This window comes from Ptychodera flava, chromosome 3 (genome assembly GCF_041260155.1).
Source record: "Ptychodera flava strain L36383 chromosome 3, AS_Pfla_20210202, whole genome shotgun sequence".
In the NCBI taxonomy this organism is placed as follows: Eukaryota; Metazoa; Hemichordata; class Enteropneusta; family Ptychoderidae; genus Ptychodera; species Ptychodera flava.
In genome coordinates, this window is record NC_091930.1 from 19,696,376 (window position 1) to 19,720,005 (window position 23,630).

Below are 23,630 nucleotides of genomic sequence, written 5' to 3' on the forward strand. Positions count from 1 at the left end.
ATCAACACAGTTTTACACAATTTATAGGACGATTACATTTAAGTGCAGACGATGATAGATGTAAAACATAGGCTAGAGTGTGTAAAAGGGTGGTATTTGTGTGTAATAAAAAATACTCTCAGTCCTTCACACAAGTTATGAGCCCGCAAAAAGTCGTAGTCGAAATCGATCTCTAACAGCTCAAGACATTGGTGGCTTGAGGGACTGAGTAGCCACCAGGACGGACAAAGAGAGAAGCCCTGAGCATCCAGAAATGCAATTTGGATATACTAGCTTCACCAGTCAGCTCATCACGACAAACTACGCATGTCCCGAAACGTCCCGTATGCCGACTTAGCATCTTAGACAGGAAATTGTTGACCTGACTTGGAGTAGGGAATACTTAAAGTGAGGGCAGCGTCATAATCCGTTCGTTGTAACGCAATCATTATCTACATTTAAGGGCGGTACGAATAGAATATGTCAACGGTTTTTGCATCGTCAGCTTGTTTATTTTCGTTACTGGCCTACCTTAATAGAACTAAACTTCTTTAAACAACCTACATAAAAGTTTGACTTTCTAAGGAGTAAATGTGGTAAGTTAAACAGAACACATCAGGATATAGCCATTGCTATAAATATAGAGGTTCGCTCACATACAGTGGGGACGATATTTGACCCTTGCTAAAGATATTATTGTACAGTGCATTTACTATATAATAATGAAAAGTCAGGGGAATAATAATCTTTACGGCCCTGATATGGGTTATGCGGACCGCAGCGAAGTCGTAAGGCGGAAGAGCCCGAGTTTTTATCAAGGTTTTAACAAATGCCCTATGGAACTTTCAGATATGTTTGAAAATAATATTATGCGAATTTTCAAGGTATTTTGGAACGAAAACATATTAAAAATGCGTTATTAAACAGCTGGGACAGAATCAAGGAGAGCTCGACACATTAGCGATAGCAAAGCGCATCACTTTTGTCCTTGCGAACTGATATTTTTTTATACACATGACGTCACTTTTGTTTACACTTTGCTGCTAACGAGCTGAGATGCAAAATGCTTCGCGCTTGCTCTGTTCCGCCTATGGTTAGCTCGATACCCTCGTTCCAAGACGATCTATCGAGGCGGGACTCACGCTGACATGTTTTGAAAGCATTCGCGAGATGAAATTATCAACACGGTTACTGAAATTTCTTCTGTATTTGGCCGTCACCAAATAAACGTATGTGAATATTCTCGGCCCTACAGCTTTTGCATTTCCCATGGCCGACTTGGAAGAGTACAAAGGGTTACGTGTACACTTTTAGCTTACACATTCACATGTCAGACACATACACCGATACGGACCACGAAAAAAGTTTAACGTTTAAAAACCAAGCAATTATTTAATGAAAATCACATATTATATGTAACAATGCGTAACAACAACAAGAAACAATTTTTTAAATGCGATATTTAGTCTAAACCTGTTTATGTTAAGGTAATATGCACCTCGAAAGTGAAAGACTTAAACTTTTGCTCAAACTTTCCTCAGTGAAACTTTCAACCATTCTCTTACCAATGCAAGAATAAAAATCTGGGGTCACCGTGCAAACTTTGGTACTAGAGAGACAAATAGCTTGCGATTTTCCATATTTGATATTCAAATTGGCCGCCATCCCTGTGTTAACTCTATGGGAAAAAATAAAATTTTCGATTTTCGAAAAACTAAGACGGTGAAAACTTTTCTTTTGCCGAGAGCTTCAAAATGAGTCCCCACAAGTGGTAGGTCAGGAGAAAATTGAAAAAATTTGAAGGCCCGAATTTCTGTCCCCGAGGTGCGTTCTACTTAAAGCATGAGAACAAGTACCACAGAGTGAAAATGAGGGTGTCGCCGTCCGCGGTGCCGAGTTTACCCTCTTTCCACAAGGATTCCTCCTCTTCGGGGATATTGCTTCACTGGCGCGACTACGGATGCCAAGGCCAAACTTTTTCGGCTGCATCCGCTTGGCTTGCTCGCGTAATTTGTCAGTGAGCAGAACTTGTCACTCAGAGATACTCCATAGCTGTTTTGCGAGAGATATCCTTACAAGCTGTACTACACTGATGAAACTGAGCCGGGTTAATAGGGAGTATCGTCATTTTTCTTCACATGGACGAAGAATGTTGCCAAATACTCGTTCAACGTCTTGCGTGGAATGTCAACTAAGTCGCGAATGTCGCGCCGTAAATGTTCTTTATGAAATGACGTAATGTTGTGACGTCCTGTTCAGTCGTACGAACCGTACACGATTTTAATAATAATAATAATAATAATAATAATAATAATAATAATAATAATGATAATTGATTGTTTAAAGACCAAAACAAACCTTGTCTCAGCGGTCTGTACATTACAGAAAATAACGGAAATTCGAAAATAATACAAAATAACTCAGTGAAAAGAATGTATTTGGCGTGGCGAGTAAATCCAAACAACGGATGCAGAATCAAGTGTGGATTACGTGATTTAGTAGAGATTGCACCTTTTACACAGTATACATCAGCTCTGATTTGCACGTTATAGTAGTTTCCGTAATAGTTTTTAAGATACTTGTATCGAGAAAAGCCCGAGAGAAAAGCGTAAGTGAGTGAATTACTATCACCTTTTCGGCAATTAAAGCAGGGATCTTATGAAAGGTCGACAATCCAATAAACAGACATACATCCTCACGCATACACGCTCACAGACACATAGATAAATCCATCCATCCATCCATCCATCCATCCACCCATCCATCCATACATACATACATACATACATACATACATACATACATACATACATACATACATACATACATACATACATACATACATACATACATACATACATACATACATACATACATACATACATACATACATACATACATACATACATACATACATACATACATACATACATACATACATACATACATACATACATACATACATACATACATACATATATACATTTTCTTTCTTTCTTTCTTTCTTTCTTTCTTTCTTTCTTTCTTTCTCTGTTGATGTTTTAACTGCTCATATCTTACTGAATGAAAAATGCATATCTCTTAAACCAGAACTGTCGTTATGTACCTTCGAAGATAACACCCTTCGTATGCATTCAAACATGGACGACATGCCAATTACAAAATCAACAAGCGAGGACTGCTGTGCAGCCTGCCTAGAAACGTATGGATGTAAGGCCTGGGGTTATTCGATACAACATACTGCATGTTATTTGAAGAATGGTGTGCCACCGAAAATTGTACAAACTGGCGTTATATCGGGCATTGTGCAAGGTACGATAAAACAGAATTTCAATATCCGACTGAGCAATCCGACTTCAAAGTGAAGACATGGGCTTTCCGGCGGAGTGAGCTCTATATAAAGCAGTTAGGTGGGCTAAGAAAAAAGACTATGATAGAGGGGCAAAACTGTCAATTAATAGTTCAAGCACTAATGAGAAGACAGTACTATCAAGAAATACTATAACATTTCCATAAGACACTGGTGAAATTTTAAGGAAGCACTTAATTAACATAACTATTTTGCTTTTAGCATGAATCATTATTGTATTCGATTTAGCAATGTCAACTACCAAATATTTTGACCATACACAACCACTTCTTCCACGTTTTAACGTACAAAGTTAGCAACTACAAAAGACATATTTTACCATTACAGAATAATTAGCCACATAGCTATCCGAGCGCCAAAGCACATGGTGCTTACACTGAATTTTCAAAGGGCAAAATCTTCTGTGCAGCAAACTATAAAAATCAAACATACTTCAAGGAATGTTTTATCTCCCTTGTAAAGAACTTTTCGATATATCATGAGCTTTAAAACAAATGCATTGTTTCGACTATCAAATTGATATATACAGAGGGTGCCACATTTGCAAAGGGTTTTTTCGCTCACAAAATCCGAATCACAGGACATTTCTTTGTTTTATGACGGAAAGGTCATTGTCTTTTGTCTTTGAATAATAATATATATTGTCTTCTTGTTTGTAATATTTCGTCATATTGTTCGTGCCGGACGATTTATAATAGGCAATGGAAAACTTATCTTGTCTCGTATGAAACATCGGTATGCAAACTCCGTCAATCGATATACTTAATCACAGTCCCTCCACTCACACAATTCAAGATAAGAGATCACGGCCAAGAACTTTCGGCAAGATTGAAAGTATGACTGGAATTGCAGCTTCATCTCTCTTTAAATAAAGATAATTTGTCGATGTGGATCAATGGTATTTTCCTTTTTAAATGTTATATTTACTTTTTTCTATATTTCATAATATTATTTAACTTTTTTGTTCAGATTCAGAGCAGCCAGTTATAACTTGTCCGCCCAACATCGAAACAGACTTAGATTCAGAGAAACATTTTGTTCAAGTAACATGGATACTTCCGACTGCTTCTGATAATTCCGGAACTGTCCGCATAAATGGAAACCATGAACAAGGAAGTAACTTCACCATAGGAGTCACAACGGTGTCTTATGAAGCTGTGGATCCAATAGGCAATACAGCCAATTGTGAATTTAACGTTACAGTGAGAGGTAGGTATAACAGACAGTCGATGCCTTTAGGATTTATGAAATTTCACTTAAGGTGTTTTAGTAGATGAAAGTGACATCAACTATTCCATCACACCTACTTCCGATCTTCTAAATCATTGCTTCTTCTTTTTCAAGTTCAGTTTTACCAGAAGAAAGAAAATGCGTTCAACGCGTCGGCTAGGCTCACAGAACGAAACTGCAACAGGTGCAGCGCAGTACACTTGATAGAATTTGTAGTTTCAACCACGTGGCACGTCTGTATGATTTCGATCAATTTCAAGGTTTTGGGCTGATTAGCATCCACTGTGTAAAGTACAAAATATTTTGATGTATATGTTCCTTTAAAACGTTAAATTGTATGTTATGTTCCCCGTGTTAACGAAAAATGATATGAGGTGAAATGTTACATAGCGTATAAGAAAGTAATTACACTCCACGTCCATTGACACTGAATCTTACTGTTACAGTAAGAGGAAACTCTACAGGAGAAAGATACAGGTTCATAATAATCTCTGTTTTTTCATTTTAGATTCATCGAAGCCTGTTCTGATTTGTCCGCAAAACACCGGAACAGACTTAGATGCAAACAGGCGTATCGCTCAAGTAACATGGATACTTCCGACCGCTTCTGATAATTCAGGAACTGTCCTCGTATCTGGAAGCCATGAACCAGGAAGTGAATTTACCATAGGAGTAACAAGAGTGTCTTACGAAGCTGAAGATCCAACAGGCAATACAGCTAGCTGTGAATTTAATGTTACAGTAAGAGGTAGGTTTAGCATTGCCAAGACAGCTGATGTCTTTCGGAGTGATATCTGAAGGATTATAGAAATTTTACTTCTTTTGAGTTGATTAAAGAGACAGCTGATATTCTATTACGTATTCTATTACAAATACTTGTCTGAATTTCTAAATTATTGATTTCTCGATTTCAGGACTCAAAAAGCCTGTAATTTTTTTATTATATCCAAACACCGAGATCAGACGGTACATAAAATAGAGTAGTCGGAGCTTATTCGATTCTGTATGGTATTTCATTTCTTTCTATATTTCAGATGTACTGCAGCCTGTTCTCATTTGTCCACCAAACATCGAAACAGATTTAGACTCGGACAAGCATTCTGTTCAAGTATCATGGATACTGCCGAATGCTTCTGACAATTCTGGTACCGTCCTCGTATCTGGAAGCCATGAACCAGGAACTGAATTTACCGTAGGAATAACAACAGTGTCTTACGAAGCTGAAGATCCAACAGGCAATACAGCCAACTGTGAATTTAATGTTACAGTAAGAGGTAGGTTGAACAAGACAGTTGATGTCTTTAGGATTTATCTTCATGTAATCAGGTGTTAAAGGTTGTTTAATTACTCTCAGACTCTTGCTTCAAAGTAGATGATGAAATAAATTCTCGGCATGAATTTATGATTGCTTTTAAATAACGTCTCTACTTTTTTCTCAATTCATGAATTTTGTTACAATATAAAGTTATTTATGAAATACCGGACTTTATGTCCGATTACATCGTGCAGCCTGAGTCTTTTGCAGGAATCTTAGCGTCGAGGACAGTACCGAAGCGTACGTTGTTCGAGGAAATATAAACCCCCGTATTTTGTGAATACCATATCATTATTTTTCACTTTCACTTTTAGTCAAATTTTACAACAAAAGTCATAATTTAAGTGTTTTTAGGATGGCCGTTGCGCACTGCGTCACGTGATCGCAAACCGCTTGGGGACACGTTACGTGCGTCAGCTAAGCACACGGAATAAATCTTCAACCCACTCAGTGAGGTGCAGGTTATAGACATTTTAGTTCTGCATCATAATTTCATTTAAATTCACTGATTTAAGGTAATCTGTACGTCCATTATTCACTGCGTAAAGTACTGTATGTTAAGATATATATTTATATTAAGATGTATTTTTTGTTTTCCCCGTTATCACGTAAAAGTTTAAGAGGTGAAAGGTCAAACAGCTTCCACTAATACCCAGAGTTATTGTACTCCGCCTCCACTGACACCGAAAACTTACATTATACTTACAGTATAAGGAATCTCTATACATAACAGACAAAATTTCATAATATTTTTGTTTTAATTTCAGATTCAGTACAGCCTATTCTGAATTGTCCGCAAAACATCATAACAGACTTAAATGCAGACAAACATACCGCTCAAGTATCGTGGATACTGCCGAACGCATCTGATAATTCTGGAATCGTCTACGTATCTGGAAGCCATGAACCAGGAACTGAATTTACCATAGGAGTAACAACAGTGTCCTACCAAGCTGAAGATCCAACAGGCAATACAGCCAACTGTGAATTTAATGTTACAGTTAGAGGTAAGTTTAGTAAGACAGCTGATGTCTTTAGGAGTGATATGTCTAAGATTATGAAATTTAATTTCTTCTCTTGGTAGACCAAAGGGACAGTCAGAGTTCATCACATTTTCTTCTGACTTTCTAAATTGCCACTCCTTTTCCAGACTAAAAAAGGAAGCCTGTAGTTTTATTATCTTTAATCAGCGAGATTAGACATTACATTCACAAGGCTATTTGCAGCCTGGAAGTATTTATGAGTTCTGACTTCTCTCATTTTATGAAGATGAAGTCATCTAAATCTTTCTTCATTTCAGATTTAGTGCAGCCTGTTCTGATTTGTCCACCAAACATCGAAGAAGACTTGGACTCAGACAAACGTTCTCTCCAAGTATCATGGATACTTCCGAATGCATCCGATAATTCAGGAAATGTTCTCGTATCTGGAAGCCATGAACCAGGAAGTGAATTTACCATAGGAGTAACAACAGTCTCTTACGAAGCTGAAGATCCAACAGGCAATACAGCTAGATGTGAATTTAATGTTACAGTTCGAGGTAGGTTGAAGAAGACAGTTGATGCCTTTTTTTGTTTTAGTCGATGAAGTGACTAGAATTATTCTCCAACAACTACTTCTAATTTTCTAAATTATTGCTCCCTCCTTTTTAAGACACTAGTAAGTCTTTAGTTTTATGCCCTTCAAACATCGACTCTAAACATACACAGACATGTCGCTTTGGAGTGTTACTATAATCTTTCAGAATCTCACTTTCAATAATAACAAAATAAATCATCGACATGAATGAATGATCTTTCAAATTTTTAAATTACGTCGTAACTTTTATCTCAATTCAGTAATATCGTAAGTACATGTATAAGTTATTCACACGTTACTGAAATGTCTGTCCAATTACATCGTGCAAACGATGGACGAAGACATAAACCCCGATATTTATGTGCATGACCTTGTCATTATACATATTTTCAGTCAAATTTTAACAAAGCAGATCAAAATTGAAGTGTTTTTGGATATCCATCGCGCACGGCACTGCACGAATCGCGAACAGTCTGGGAACGCATTCAGGCGCATCAACAAAACGCACATAACGAAGCTTCAACCCATGCAGCACAGAGCACGTTGTAAAAGCTGCGGTAAACCAGCACATTTTAACCGTAATTCACAGGTTTTGGGCTTACCCTTATTCACTGCACGCGTTAAGTACTGAATGTTAAGACGTAAATGTTTCGGTGAAAAATTGACTCTTGTTTACCCCGTGTATAAAGGCTTTATAAGGTCAAAGGTAAAACAGCTTAAGGTAACACCAACAGTTGTTGTACTCCGTGTCCACTGATCCCAAAACGTACTGTACGGGGAAATTCCATTAGTAACAAACGCACAGTTATTCAGAATATTTTTTCACTGAACCAAAAGGAAATAAACCAGATAAATTCACAAAAATTTGTTGACTGTGTTATAGAAGAAACAGACGCATAAATATTCAGAATATATACTTTTCATTACACCAAAAGGAAAAAATGCAGATAAATCCCCTCTTATGTGTTGAGTTTGTTGTAGTATAATACAGCCACGTGAATTCAAATGATTCAATATGAATATAGGATTGCCCAATACAAGCAATGGATTCTTGACTGTATTCATCTCTATATGCACTATTCAGCTGGAATGCTGGCAATTATCTATGCCCATCTTGGAAGTATTATGGAGATTTCATGCAGTGTTTGTTTTTTGTTTGTTTTAGATTCAGCGCAGCCTGTTCTGATCTGTCCGCCAAACATCGAGACAGACTTAGATTCAGACAAACGTACCGCACAAGTATCATGGATACTTCCGAACGCTACCGATAATTCTGGAACCGTCTACGTATCTGCAAGCCATGAACCAGGAAGTGAATTTACCATAGGGGTCACAGCAGTGACTTACGAAGCTGAAGATCCAACAGGCAATAGAGCTAGCTGCGCATTTAATGTTACAGTTAGAGGTAGGTTTAACAAGAGAGAGACATGTCTTTGGGAGTAAACTCTTTAATATTAATGAAATTTTGCTTTTTTTGGTCGACCAAAGTAACATCCACTTTTCTATCACATCTTTTTGCCTGAATTGCTAAATTATTACGCCACCATTTTGCCGATTTAAGGAAGCCTGTGCTTTCATTAACTTCAAAGACAGAGACTAAACCATACATGATAGGAAAGCCCAGTTGGAGCTCAAAAGAGATAATTATGGCTGACTTTCTCACGTTATAAAGATAAATCAACACGTCAATACAATCGATGATACAATCCTCTTTAAGAATTGTCTTCGAGTATTATTTCTTGATTATGTATATTTTAAATATTCATTTTAGATTTGAGACAGCCTCTTCTCATTTGTCCACCAAACATCGAAACACACGTATACTCGGACAAGCATTCCATTCAAGTATCATGGATACTTCCGAATGCTACCGATAATTCTGGAACCGTCTACGTATCTGCAAGCCATGAACCAGGAAGTGAATTTACCATAGGATTCACAGCAGTATCTTACGAAGCTGAAGATCCAACAGGCAATACAGCGAGCTGTGAATTTAATGTTACAGTAAGAGGTAGGTTGAACAAGACGGTGAATTTTTAAGACTAATGAAACGTAAACATCGGTTGTTTTGTGTGTGTGAGTGTGTGTGTGTGTTTAAGTCGATGAAGTGACTAGAATTATTCTCTCACGCCAACTTTTAATTTTCTAAATTATTGCTCCCTCCTTTTCAAGACACTAGGAAGTCTGTAATTGAATCAGAATCTCGCTTTCAATAATAAGAAAATAAATCATTGACATAAATGAATGAATCTTTAAAGTAACATTGTTACTTTTATCTCCATTCAATAATATCGTATGTACATTTGTAAGGTTATTCACTCAATAATGAAATGTATGTCTGATTACATCGTGTAGGCAATCTACTTGTGCATAATATTATACACGTTTTCAGTCAAATTTTACAAAAAAATCGACATTGAAGTGTTTTTGGGATGTCCATCGCGCACTGAATCGTACGATCGTGAACAGGCTGTGAATGTCTTCAGCGGCGTCAACCCTTGCAGCAAAGTGCACGTTGTAGAAATTGTGGTAAAGTTGCACAATTTTACTTTAGTTCACAGGTTTTGGGCTAACCATTATTCACTTCGTGAAGTACTGGATGTAAAGGCGTAAATGTTTTGTCAAAAAATAGACTCTTGCTTATCCCGTGTTAAAGTAGAGGTTTTTTAATAAGGTCAAAGGTCAAACAGCTTCAATGACAGCTACAGTTAATGTTCTCTGCGCCAAAGTAATTGCACTCCGCGTCCACTGATCCCGAAACGTACTTTACGGGAAATTTAATTGGTAACAGACGCATAATTATTCAGAGTATATTTTCATTAAACCAAAAGGAAATAATACAGATAAATTCACACTAATGTGTCGACTGTGTTACACGTAAATTCACATGAATCTACATGAATACAGGCTTTCTGAATACAAGCAATGGAATCTTGACAGTGTATATCTTTATATGCACTATTCAGCTGAAATACTGACAATAATCCATGCTCATGCTTTAAGTAATTATAGGGATTTCACGTGGTGGTTGTTTTTTGTTTTGTTTTAGATTCAGCGCAGCCTCTTCTGATCTGTCCGACAAACATCCATACAGACTTATATTCAGGCAAACGTACTGTCCAAGTAACATGGATACTTCCGAATGCTTCCGATAATTCTGGAATTGTCCGCGTATCGGCAAGCCATGAACCAGGAAGTGAATTTACCATAGGAGTCACAACAGTGTCTTACGAAGCTGAAGATCCAACAGGAAATACAGCCAGCTGCGAATTTAATGTCACAATTAGAGGTAGGTTTAGATGAGATGGTTGCTTTAGTATGTAGTTGATACTAATGAAATCCACTATTCTGTGACTCCTACTTCCGATTTTCTAACTTTTCCCCTTGTCTTGAAGACTCTGCAAAGCCTGTCGTCATATGTCCATCTAACATCGAGACTGTAACGTACATAGACATGCCTAATATCAAGGCAACTTGGGCATTTCCGAACGCCTCGGACAATTCTGGCAACGTCAGTGTGATTGGAAGCCATGAACCTGGAAGTTACTTTACAATAGGATTGACAACATTATCTTACAAAGCTAAGGATCCTTCAGGCAATACTGCTAAGTGTTGGTTTTCTGTGAAAGTAAGAGGTAGGTTGAACTGAGCAATTAGTTTTCTGCACGTTTTATGGCATGTTCACATTCTGAGTCACACTTTACAAATCTGTATTTATTTATTTTTAGTCATCCACATTGGTTAACTATACACATTTTAAATACTATTTCTCCCTCTATATTACAACAGCTTACCTTATTTTCCGACCTACCAAACAACTCACTTACTCTCTCACTTCAGTCACTCACTCACATACTCACTCTCTGAACCAATCAAGCATGCCAGCGATCAACTGATCGATCAATTAACGGTCATTGTTGTCAATTTACACTTATTTAGCTGGCCAAAAGAAATTTAAAAAAACTCACATATACCTAAAATACATAAAAGAAAAGCGGAACTACGCAAGGGGCCGTCAACTCTGATAAAGTGTTTCAAGTCACATTAAAAGGTAAATAGGTTTGCTTCCATACTTCAGTATCTCGGAAGTGAAGTCTTAATTGACTAGCTCTTGGAATAGATGTGGGTGCATAACAGTCTGAGCTAAAAACAGACAGTGTGTGGTGCTCAATGTACATTGTGACTGACAGTAAATATATGTTTTTTCTGCTTGACTGTGAACAACTAGATGTTCGTCACGCACTTTTTCTTCCAAAATACACAGGACATGTCAATAAGCCAGACATTATCGTTGCCGAATGACTTAATCACGAAGGTCTCTCCGGTCTTAGGAAAGACATACCCCTAATTTGTGTACGAAACCATACGGAGGAATTATGGTCTTGGCAGAGACAAATCACCATCGCAAGAACACGGGGTGCCAATTATGACCTCTTTCAGTAAACAGAAAGGCAACTGACCGATGTCTTTCCCAAGACCAGAGAGACTTTGGTGCCTTTTCGAACCAATGAGTAAGGCTATCCTTCGCATTGAACCACTCTTTAAAGATTGGGGATTTGGCTGAGCGGTTTTGACTGTGATATCTTCGCTATTTGACTAGGTGCCGTATGATGTGAGTTCATTGTGTGCCCATTGTAACTCGTTTTCCGAATTTTGCAGAAACTCGATAGTCCTTGTCGATGACAATAAATGCGTACTCAATGCAGTCTCATAGACAGCTGCAAACGTTTGAAACAGTAGATGACACCGTTAATAAATATTCCTCATTGATAACAAGTAATTATGATCGGAATTACGTACCCAAACATTACTTATACACTTAACATATATTAAATAAATGAATCTATCATTGCGCCTTCACGAATGAGGTGATACTATTACTGCTTAATACGAGCCTGTGGTTACCATTTTTTGGCACTTTGTTCGAAGTGCATTGTTTGTCAAGCACAAGAAAATCAAATCCCCACTACGAAAATAAATTGAGGCACAGCATGCCGCAGAGTAAATTAACGTTTATTAAGTTGTTTCAAGATAGATGTTTGACATTCTTCGTGCGTTCCCTCACCTTACTTCTCTGCATTCAATAATTTATTATGATATCATGATATAGGTACTGCTGATAACTGATTATAGTCTTTCTTATTTGTTTTGTTCTGGCAATGGAATGAAGGTGTCCCTAGGCCACTTTTTGATGATCGGAACGGAACCAGGACAAATGTGTCCATATCCAAGGTAGGCACGAATGACAGCTACCATATGATTATTTCCCTAAGGGTTTTAACGATGATACAATCTGTATTATTACATGCCTCGTATATCGATCGTCGTGTGCTCCATAGGATTCAATGGTTATTCGACGATGACACCGCATAGTCACCATTTTAATCAAAGTGAACAAGGACTATTTTCAACTTGACAACTTTGCAATCTAAACATGTTGAAATTGCATGTTTTGCACAGGAAATTCCCTCTTTTCAGAAAATGTTTGCGAAAAAATTTATAAGCCATATAACAGTGATTGAAATAGATTAATGCTCCATTCAATAATGAAAATCATTCCATTTCTTATGGATGTTTGTCTCAGATGGACATAAAGCATTTGATAATCAAATGACCTTTAACATTTTGAGTGAAAACTGTGGCAGAGAGTCATGTAATAAAAACATTATAGCCCTAACAAGGGATTATTCTCGAGGTAGGGGACAATTTACCTCCTCACGTCGGGCAAACGGTCACCTACCCTCTGGCACAGAATCCCATGTTTGGGCTATAATATTCATACATACATACATCTATACATACATACATCTATACATACATCTATACATCTATACATACATACATACATCTATACATACATACATACATACATACATACATACATCTATACATACATACATACATCTATACATACATCTGTACATCTATACATACATCTATACATACATGCATGCATATATACATCTATCTATCTATCTATATGTGTGTGTGTGTTCGACGCTCACGACATGATATACTGAGTCGATTCTCACACCTGTATGAACTTGATGTTAAACTGTTATATTTATGTAAAATGAGGGTTCAAGAGGATGTTAAACGAGAGAAATGTAAATGTTGACATTTTTAACTTCTTTTTGTGTCAAAGATTGTCGAAGGACTTGAAGGCTTGTCAGATGCGATCTCTGAGCTTACCCATGTCAACATTTCGGTAAATGAATGTCTTGCTATGGCGCAAGGTGAGTGCTGACATCACTACTTTCATTGCAAATACAATAAGATGGATTTTACTGTACACGATGATATGCTAATGAAAAGGCAAATAAGTTTTTTACCTGGTATCCTGCTGGTTATTATTGCCCTACAACTCGATGTGAAATGTATGTGGTCAAATAAAAGGGTGACGCTTGTATGCTTAGTATTTGCAAGGAATTGAAAGTGTCAAAGGCATTGTACCATTTTGTAACGTCAATGATCATTTACAACCTTTTTCGCTTTCCTTGCCATCTACGTGTGTCTGCAAAACCCTTTTGTTCATTATCGCGAGAATCACTGTCAATACTAAGTTTTACCAGTCAATCGTCGATGATGTATAAAGACATGAAAGTAGTACAATTCGTGAGTGGCCTGTCGATTTCCAATACGGACGACCCAGACTTCCATTCTTTCATTTTGTCATCCACATCAAGTGAGATTCAAACCACTTCAAAACTGGCAATGCTTAAAAAATTTGAAAAGCATACAGTGTTTTGGCAAAACTATTCCCTGCACTTTGTTTATCACTTTTGCAATAATTACAGTCAAAATGTTTCCATTCCGTAATGACAAATTCACTTGTATTCATCTTACTGGCTTCGTACACAAATGTGCATGTGAAAAATATAACAATCATTGAAAAATCTCATCTGATGATTTAACACTTGATGCAAGTTTATGATTGAAATTATTTGAATGCCTGCCACAGTTTCTTACAGTTTAACACCAGAAAAACAAAATAATCATTGTTTAAATAAGCACTGCGGATAATTTCAAATATAATCTATTATTAACCTACTTGAAGCAATCACAATTGCTCATTCTTTTTCCAAGCGTATTTACACCTGTAAAATGTTTTAACATACAGAGGTCCTTGCGTCTATGGATACAGGCATAGCAGTGTTAAAGAACATGACAACTCCAGCTGAGCAGAACGACCATGACAGAGACTTGTTGATGGAATCTGTGTTGAACGCAACAGACAGCCTAGCAAAGTTTGTTCTAAGCTACACTCGGCCTGGCGCTGGTCCTGTGGTAATTGAAACCCCTTCTATTCGTTTGAACCTGGAAAGTGGCTCTGTGAAAAAACTCACAAATGTGTCCATAATGATGGGTGATGGAAACGGATTTGAAATTCCGCCAGCAGAGAATCTCTTCCCTGTCCTACCATCTAACGGTACCGTTAAAAGGATTGTAAGTAAAGATTAAATAGGAGTTTTGTGTTAGATTATGCATTGGACGAGCTGTTAGTGCTTGTACGGTATTCGGTTTACAATGTATCCATCAATTTGATTTTGACTCAAGTAATTCAAGTAACACACATAGGGGTACACCTTTGCATATTAATTTGAATTTATTCGAAAGCTTATCTTTAGCTGTTGGAGGAAGCCACATTTTTACGTCTGGACGAGTGAGAGACTCGAAATACCGTTTTTAAAAACGCCAGACATGTGAGTAAATAACTCTACAATATTAGATAAAAGCAACCTTAACACACTACAAATAGTGGGGAGAAGAAAACAATACAGTCTCCGTAAACATCTGTCAGTCTGACTCCTTAAAATTGTTATTGAATCAACAACAGATCAAACGGTTAAACAGAAGATCATTTCAACTTGGCAGCAAGGCTTACACAAATGATGTCTTGAGTTTGGCCTTTACTGACAGAGAAGACAAGGAACTAGAAGGTAAAAACAAGGCGCATTTCATATATATATATATATATATATATTATATATATATATATATATATATATATATATATATATATATATATATATATATATATAATTTCGCTATAAATATCTTTTTTATTTATTATCCTATGGTATTTTTCATGATATATGAGCCGAAAACTTTGAAGATTATTTGATATATTAATCTCATGAAGAATCTTCTTTATTTTTGTACGATTTGGGGTGATCAACATTAGTGTTGCTGATTGCAAAAAAGTTGTCGCGATCTGTGTTTTCTCCTGAATTACTTTCATTTTAGTGAGTAATAACTGCCTATCAACCCGAAAATATGTAACTAAATTACAAAGTAGTTTCACCCGTAAATCCGATCAAGGTGCAAAAATTAGCAATCAGACATACGGATTCAGTCACGTGGATTTATAAATCAATTGTCTCGCGCTGTCCCGACACGAGCAAGCCACTGGCGGTTGATAGCCACATTATAGTTATTTAGAATATTTTCAAAAATATTCAAATTTTATGAGTGAAATTCAAAGATCAGATCAAAACAGTATTTCATATCTAAGTAGTTGTTGTTTTTAAAACGTCGCAAGCTTATGACCGTGGCGAGCCGGAAAGGTCCCGTATGATCGCACTCAGGCAAGTTCATCGTAAGCTTCCGGCTGCAACGCTGCCCCCAAGGGTCTCCGCTGGCGCCAACTCGTCAAACTCCGACCGCGGTCATCCATGCCATGATTCCCCGGCACAAACGCTGTAGGTTCGAAAGCATTTCCATATGAAAAGATACCTTACTTGAGGTGTGAACTGACTGTCAATGGGTGATTGCTCTGCAAATATCACGGGTGATGTCATATTCAAAAACATTTTGATCTTTTGTTCTACTTGATCGGTAGTTTATTTATACTCTGGGAAGTCATAAGCCGTTAATTCTGTAATGCGGAATTTTTCCGCTCCCAGGGGATTAGTCTATCAAAATGGTTGGTGCCGGCCAATACCCACACGTCAAGCTTTACGCTTCACGTACTGTGATGTTTGCAGTGGCAAATATCCCGCGTGCATATCTCTCCAAACTTTGTGACTAGACGGAAACTCTCTTATGTTGTTGGCTTTCAAGAATACATCCTCAGCGCTGCATGCAGAATTCAGGCTACAGCTGTCAGCTGATGTCTTCGCTATCGCTATGCTGCAGGTTCGATTCCGAGCGTCTAAGTCGCTTTTTGAAGATCACGGGGTACTCATTTATTTTGTTGAACTTACGTTAACGTGTAGCGTTCAGTTTGATCGCCAGGTACGACGTCCGCATTGAGCCGTATACTGGGCAGAAACGTTTCAAAGCTAATCGATCGACGGATCACTGCTTGCACACCATTTGTGATTGATCTGTCAAACCCTTGTGTCCCGTTCGGTTGCAATGAAATACCAAGACATTGGAGACTCGATTGACATACCTTAAATGTCCAAATTTAAACTCTTCGTATTAACCTTTTCGTAATCATCCTGAGTATACAGTTTCAATCATGTCACAACAGATCGGTCAGTACGCACTGGCGAAATAGAGCAGGGGTAATATATATTTTTATGTGTCCTTGTCTCTATGAGAAAAAGGTGGCCATCTGGGTCGTTTCATGTGATACTGGGTCGTAAAGTCTTTGTCGTATTTACAATACTGTTATTCTGTTTGACAATCACATTTCCCTTCCCTGAATAATTGTAGAAATTAATGCTTGCGCGTGCCTAGTGTCTGACGTTATCGTTACATTAGGTTGAGGTTAAGCCAACGGAACGTAGCTCGTGAATTTGAATCCTATCGAGAATTACTAAATTTTTCAGGGGTAGAATCCCCTTGTTTGTAATAACATTGTATCTAATATATGTTGCTTCAAATAAGACATACCTTGCATTTAAACGTTATGTAGGCAGTAAAATAAGAAAAGTGCTTTCTTTCCTAAGCAGTAAAAATATGTTAAAATTACTGTTAATTTAATGTATAAATAAAAACAAGATTATCGCACGAACTGTAACAGAAACTTGAAACTGTTTAACGATTAAACGACGGCTTCCTTATTTCGTACCGAATCATTAGCAACTTAAAACTGTCCCCGAAAAAGTGAATCCATAGTCAGATCGAATCAACTGCATGAAGGATGAAAATGAAACACAATCTCATTTACATATGACCAAATCCGAATAACAAATGACGAACCAATGTCGGGTCTCAATTCCAAATAAGAGGATGGCACTCACAGTAAATTTTACAGGACAAGCCACAAGAATAGTTTGAGCTGATGGGTAGAGCTACTCTCCCCTATTCCTCATTTCTTGATCCCATTAAATAAAGCGTGCGGCAATTAATCCATTGTCAGTTGACTAATCATGCAACACCTTTCCTTACTTCATAGTAACTATTTGAGCAATAATGGTGTTTCAGAACCTATGTCACTTTAAAAACAGAGGCGAGACAAGTTGTGCTGCATTATATTTCACTGTACAATAATCATTCATAGGTTACATAATTTTTCGATAAATAAACCCAATTGCGATTTTAATATTAACTCATGTATATCTCCAATCTAGCAAAAGACACGAAAGAAGACATCAGCATCACGTTTGCCAGTGATCCCCCTCCTCTTGACTCAAATATGTCGATTGACGGCGTATATCTTGAAGACGTTGACGTCACAAGCTTTGGATTTGAATTCAATGTAAGTTAGGGAAACAGAGGCAACAGAGACAAGACAGACTTACAGATTAACAACAGGGTCGCAGGGGAGAGGATACTAGTAATATCACCAATGATTTCCTTGTATTCCAAATTGATGGTGTTTACCGTAAAATAGTATGAGTGGTATTAATTTACGGTAGGGGACAGCGATGCCCAATAAATGTCACAAACAATAAGATTTTCAAGAGCATTTTCAAAGTTCAAAAAGTAGCAAAAAGACATGGCCTCAGCTTTCCATCTAAATGAGCTATGAGGTTTGCAGACATCAATATTTCACTTGCTTTTTAGAGAAAGAAGTTGTTTCTTATTTCATAGCAAAGTCTATTGAAGTCATTATCATTGTTGTTGCGGGCTCAAGCTAATTATTAAGGGATCGTAAAGCAAAGATTGCAGTGTGCTTGTGTTGTGACAGTATGACGTCAGAGTTCAGGTCTGATGATATTGCGATCCTTGGTGTAAAAATTATGAACATACATAGCAAATCGACCACCACTTTCTGCTCAATACGATGATTCGGTCACAGTCAAATTCTGGGAGGGTTGATCGATAATTATTGTAATATCACCTTGGACAGAAAGTACTATGTTTTACTGTGATTTACGTTAGCTCGTTTATTGGGCGTTGTTTTCAGTGACTTGTCCATGAGCAAACGGTGTGATGTTTACTTATGTGGAAACGACTGACGCTTTTTTAAAATTTTGTTTACATTAGTATCTTCATCTATGCGAGTTCCTGAATCAAAGTGGAGCCATAAAATGTAATTCTCACCTCATTTTGTTTGTTATTCGGCGCAGTATATGTGTAAACTGTAATGAACAAGAGGAGGCAATGTTTCGCCAAGAACAACTAAATATACTAGTACTTTTTACCCTTTATGTTAATGACAACTAATTTGGCGTGCTTGAAAGCAATATAGTACGTTGAATTTAAATTCTTAAATTACGACTCGACTGAACGAAATTCCCGAACGTATATTGCAGATATCACGGCTGTTCTATGCAGTTATTATCCAGCTCGACAGCTCTGATCCACTGCACGGAAATACAATGACGTTCACCCTAGAAGTCTCAGGCGAGAGTTTCAGCGAATACCATACCCATAAGTTTTCTAACGATGTTCAGTTCCACGGTGTTCACGCGAGTATTTTCATCCCAGAAGAATACTTTAATGTGAAAGGAGAATATCACCTGACCTTTACAGTGCCGCAGAGTAAGATTTAAAGTTTATACTCCATCATCTAAGTTTTCAGTGTATTTCAAGGATAATGATAGACAAACAGATGGACAGACAAACAGACAAGTTTGTACATTACATTGCAACTGTTCTACAGAAATAAATGTACAGTAGATTAAAGAAGCGCTTTGGTTTCATTTTCATACAAGACAGACATGTTACCTTCCTTTCCCTAAGCCTTCTTGAAAAACGTATTATTAGTATTAAAAAACGTCAGTGTTTTTATCATTATGATATGTTGGTTTTTACAAAAATTGTTGTTCTTCTTAAAATTTCATTGGCGAAAATAAAAGAAAACAACACGCAAATGTAGGTTGTGTTAGCGTTTTAAACTGAGTAGAAGAAAAAATTCCATTATGCTCATGGAACAGTACTAGTCTAAAACAACTTAAAAGTTTGAAGATGTCCTGCCTTTACAAAGACGATAAAGTTAATGTGACCATTGCAAGGCAATAGTGAACAACCTTAGATGAATTTATAAACAGTATATCAGCAAATATTTTTTTTACAAACGAATTGTACGGACTAAGTTTCGATGGTTTACAACAACGTTTTAAGAAAGAAACATGCTTACGATTCAGGCAAGAAGAAAACGAAGCACAGCGACACGGTCTGTGAAGGAGCAATGAATATTTGAAACAGACAGAACAAGAACTGATAATTTAAGAACATTACAAGCTTCAGTTTGATTAAAATAATTAATATAATTAACACTAAATCGACGGAATGCCAGGTGATGAAGGCGTATACATCATTTTGATATCATTCAAGTATATGAACGTCCAAACTTCGTTAAAGGGAATTACCTTCTTTCTCCTATTGCCACTTATATTGTACTTGTCCGTTTTGAATGCCAATCCTTTCATAGTTGAGCTCATTTTCGTTCAATTCATAATTTTCCTGGTGTCAGTGACCTTTTGTGCCTTAACCTTTGTGTGAGATTAACTACCCTCGTAACACCTGCATGTTATTGTGTGAAAAAAGTCGTCGACTTGACGAGTTGTCATTAAAGCAGTATTTTATGTTTTTTCACATTGTAACCTAGAACATGATCTCAAGTTCTCTGTGAGTATCAAGCATATCTTGTGTAGATACCTGAATGAAGCGTCCGGGACCTGGAACAGTGACGGCTGCAAGGTAGACATACAAATGTTATTTTTGACATTTTCGACTTTGGGAAAAATCATTGATTGTCATAGGCATTCGCTTTCACTTATAGACGTTAATTTACAATGGCTCTTATTAAAAAATTCAGTCAGAGCAATTAGACTATAAAAACATGTACAAAACGTAAGTGTCAAGTCTAATATTTTGCGGGGATGCCTGGCATCTTATCTACAAAATGAGCACCATACATTCAACACGATTGGAACTAATTTGGGATAATTGGATTTTCATATTTTTTTCAAATTCTCAAAAGTGTTAGGTGCTGGATAGTTGAATGTTGCAATATTACAAATTACTCAAAAAACAAGTGTGTAGTGTAAAAAGAAAAGCAGATGAGATTATATTTGTAGATTAAATCGGCAATACTTTACCATCCAGTTATTCCAAATTAGTTCCAATCGTGTTATTCTGAAATACTGGGCCTTTCATTTTGTTTGAATAATATAATAAAAGCAAACGTGCAGAATTATCTGTAATTTCCTGAGAATTCGTTTACCACTAAAACTGCACAATTTAGTAACATGTTATACCCTTTCTCATATCGTAATATTCAAGAAATATGCACGTAACCTTGATTACATATGTCAACAGGAGCATTGTATTACTATGTCCTACATGTCAAGCTTTTTCTCGAACTCAATAATTTCACCGAAATTCACATTCAACAAATGGGTAATACTAATTATTATTGTAATTCAAAGATAGGAACATTGCTCTGTAATCAAAACTGTTTGTTTTCTTGTGTTTTTCAAACTTAGGTATCACAAGCGTCCAACTTGACCTCTACAGTGTGCCTCTGTAATCACCTGACTACATTCAATACAAGAGGTGAAACAGAGTAACCGCATTTCATCCATTAAAGACAATTGCTTCAATACGCAGCATACAAATTGGACGATCGATACCCTGTATGCATGTTAGACATAAAATCTGACATTTGATTGCATACAAATCTAGCGACTTAGCTAAAACTTTGTCTCTTGCTCTCTATCTTCAGCTCTGTCTCTCTCTCTCTCTCTCTCTCTCTCTCTCTCTCTCTCTCTCTCTCTCTCTCTCTCTCTCTCTCTCTCTCTCTCTCACACAATAGTTCAGTATACTCATAAATAATATAAATGTGTTTGTATATCGAAGTATAATAAATGTATAAATAATATATATATGTACAATAGTTCAGTATACTCAGATATAAATGTATTTATACTATATGTATAGATATATAATATACTTTTTTCCTTTTTTATGATTTTGCTTGTATAATAGTTCAGTATCCTCAGATATGTATGTATGCAATAGTATAAACTTATGAGAAAAAACACACAACTACATCTGATCTACATCTGATGTCATATATATATATATATATATATATATATATATATATATATATATATACACTTCTGACTGAAGATAGCAGGAGATATATATATATATATATATATATATATATATATATATATATATATATATATATATATATATATATATATATATATATATATATATATACTCCTAAGTTATGTGTTCAGTTATTGAACATATTAGAGCACGTAATTGTAAAACTTTTTGAGTGCAGTTACAGTGTTCAGTAAGAAAGATAGAAAGCTTTTGTTCAGAGTTTGGCATATAGTGTCTTCATTCGTTTTTTTAAGCAAATTAAATATACAGAGCAAATAAATAGAAATCGTGTGTTCCTCAAAGTAGATTATCACTGGTTTACCTGATAGTTTAATGCCACCAATTATAGCACAAATTAACAATGCTAAATTGACACAAAAAACAACTGTAAAATTTAGACTATGAGTAACTCACAATACTGAAAGAAAGAAAACTAAATAAACTGTGCCTACTGGGCCATATTTCAAACTTGAATGGACATGTCATCCTTGTTGTTTTACTGTTATAATTATGGCAATATTACCGTTTTATTTACAGTTTAACTGTTATACAATTCATTATTTGTACATTTGATTAGTTGATCATTCATTCTAATTGTAGCAAGTGACGTCAAGAGAAGGGTAACTACTCGAGTATCAAAGAACAAATTTGTTTTTCTCATAATGAAATATTTATAAGCCTTACCAAACTTTACATGTATCTTTTATCTCGATATGAAAGGTGAAATTTGAAGTAAGTGTATAAAAGAGGTAACGCATTTTGAAATTAAGACAAGTGCATTTCCTGTGTTGATCTAATGTATGCTCTAGAGACCACCATAGCGAAAGTGGAAGTCAAGACATATATTACAGATTTTGAATTTAAATGTTGTTTACACGTATGGAACAGGTAACTATATTTCATTCATATGATTGACAAATAGAAAGGCTATCCAACCAACACACTCAACATTCAGTGGACAGTTTTATTATTCATATCCAACATCAGCATACTGTGTCATTGAAAGTTTCATGGTATTTTTAACTTGTTTTTATATGAGTATTACACAATATATAATTATCACTGACCGTATGATAACTTGCAATAAAAAGCACATTTAATCTACGAAGACCTGTGTCATCTCTTCCTTTTTTTCTGTACTCGTATAAAACATTTAAAGCTCTATAATATCCAGTATAATATCCACTATCAGGAACTCTGAGAGGACTCAAAAAAATCTGATCGGCAGAGCTCGATACACTTTGAGGTCTCACAATAATAAAGTGTTTACATTGCAAACATAATGCATTGTTCTCACTGCGCACTGTTTTGGTTAATGAACTGAAATTGGTCACCCAGTCGTCAATTGCAATGCGAGATATTAAGGATGCATTGTCAGCTGTACTGAGCACCGCTACAGATAGGGTTAGCAAGTACTTTGCAGACATAACAAATGCAATTTGCACAATTTCAGGAAAAGTTACAGCCAAAGGTAAAAGTAGCAGTAACAGAAAATATGATAATGCCTAATAGTGACGATTAACAAGGATATCGGAAATACATTTCCGTCAGAAGAAAATGAAAGGGGAAAATAACAACATATGACCAACTAATGTAAGAATGCTCGTGCTAAATAAGGCGGATTTTGAATTATTTCATCTTATCCTTGTCGTCTTAGAGTAAAAACCACTCATCTGTCCCTGGTACTGTATA

At 36.4% G+C, this 23,630-nt stretch overlaps 2 protein-coding genes across 2 annotated transcripts; both read left to right on the forward strand.

The window, feature by feature from the left end:
• Nucleotides 1–4,717: 4,717 nt before the first annotated feature.
• Nucleotides 4,718–7,049, forward strand: LOC139128090 (hyalin-like). Its single transcript, XM_070693947.1, has 5 exons — nt 4,718–4,763; nt 5,088–5,327; nt 5,614–5,853; nt 6,662–6,901; nt 7,045–7,049. Exons 1-5 carry the CDS (start codon nt 4,718–4,720, stop codon nt 7,047–7,049), a joined length of 771 nt encoding a protein of 256 aa, XP_070550048.1.
• Nucleotides 7,050–8,820: 1,771 nt separating this feature from the next.
• Nucleotides 8,821–19,398, forward strand: LOC139125270 (uncharacterized). The gene is made up of 10 exons (XM_070691361.1): nt 8,821–8,877; nt 9,244–9,483; nt 10,522–10,761; nt 10,868–11,107; nt 12,643–12,704; nt 13,618–13,708; nt 14,593–14,918; nt 15,310–15,412; nt 17,996–18,123; nt 19,124–19,398. Exons 4-10 carry the CDS (start codon nt 10,927–10,929, stop codon nt 19,361–19,363), a joined length of 1,131 nt encoding a protein of 376 aa, XP_070547462.1. The 5' UTR covers nt 8,821–8,877; nt 9,244–9,483; nt 10,522–10,761; nt 10,868–10,926; the 3' UTR covers nt 19,364–19,398.
• The last annotated feature ends 4,232 nt before the right edge of the window (nt 19,399–23,630 follow it).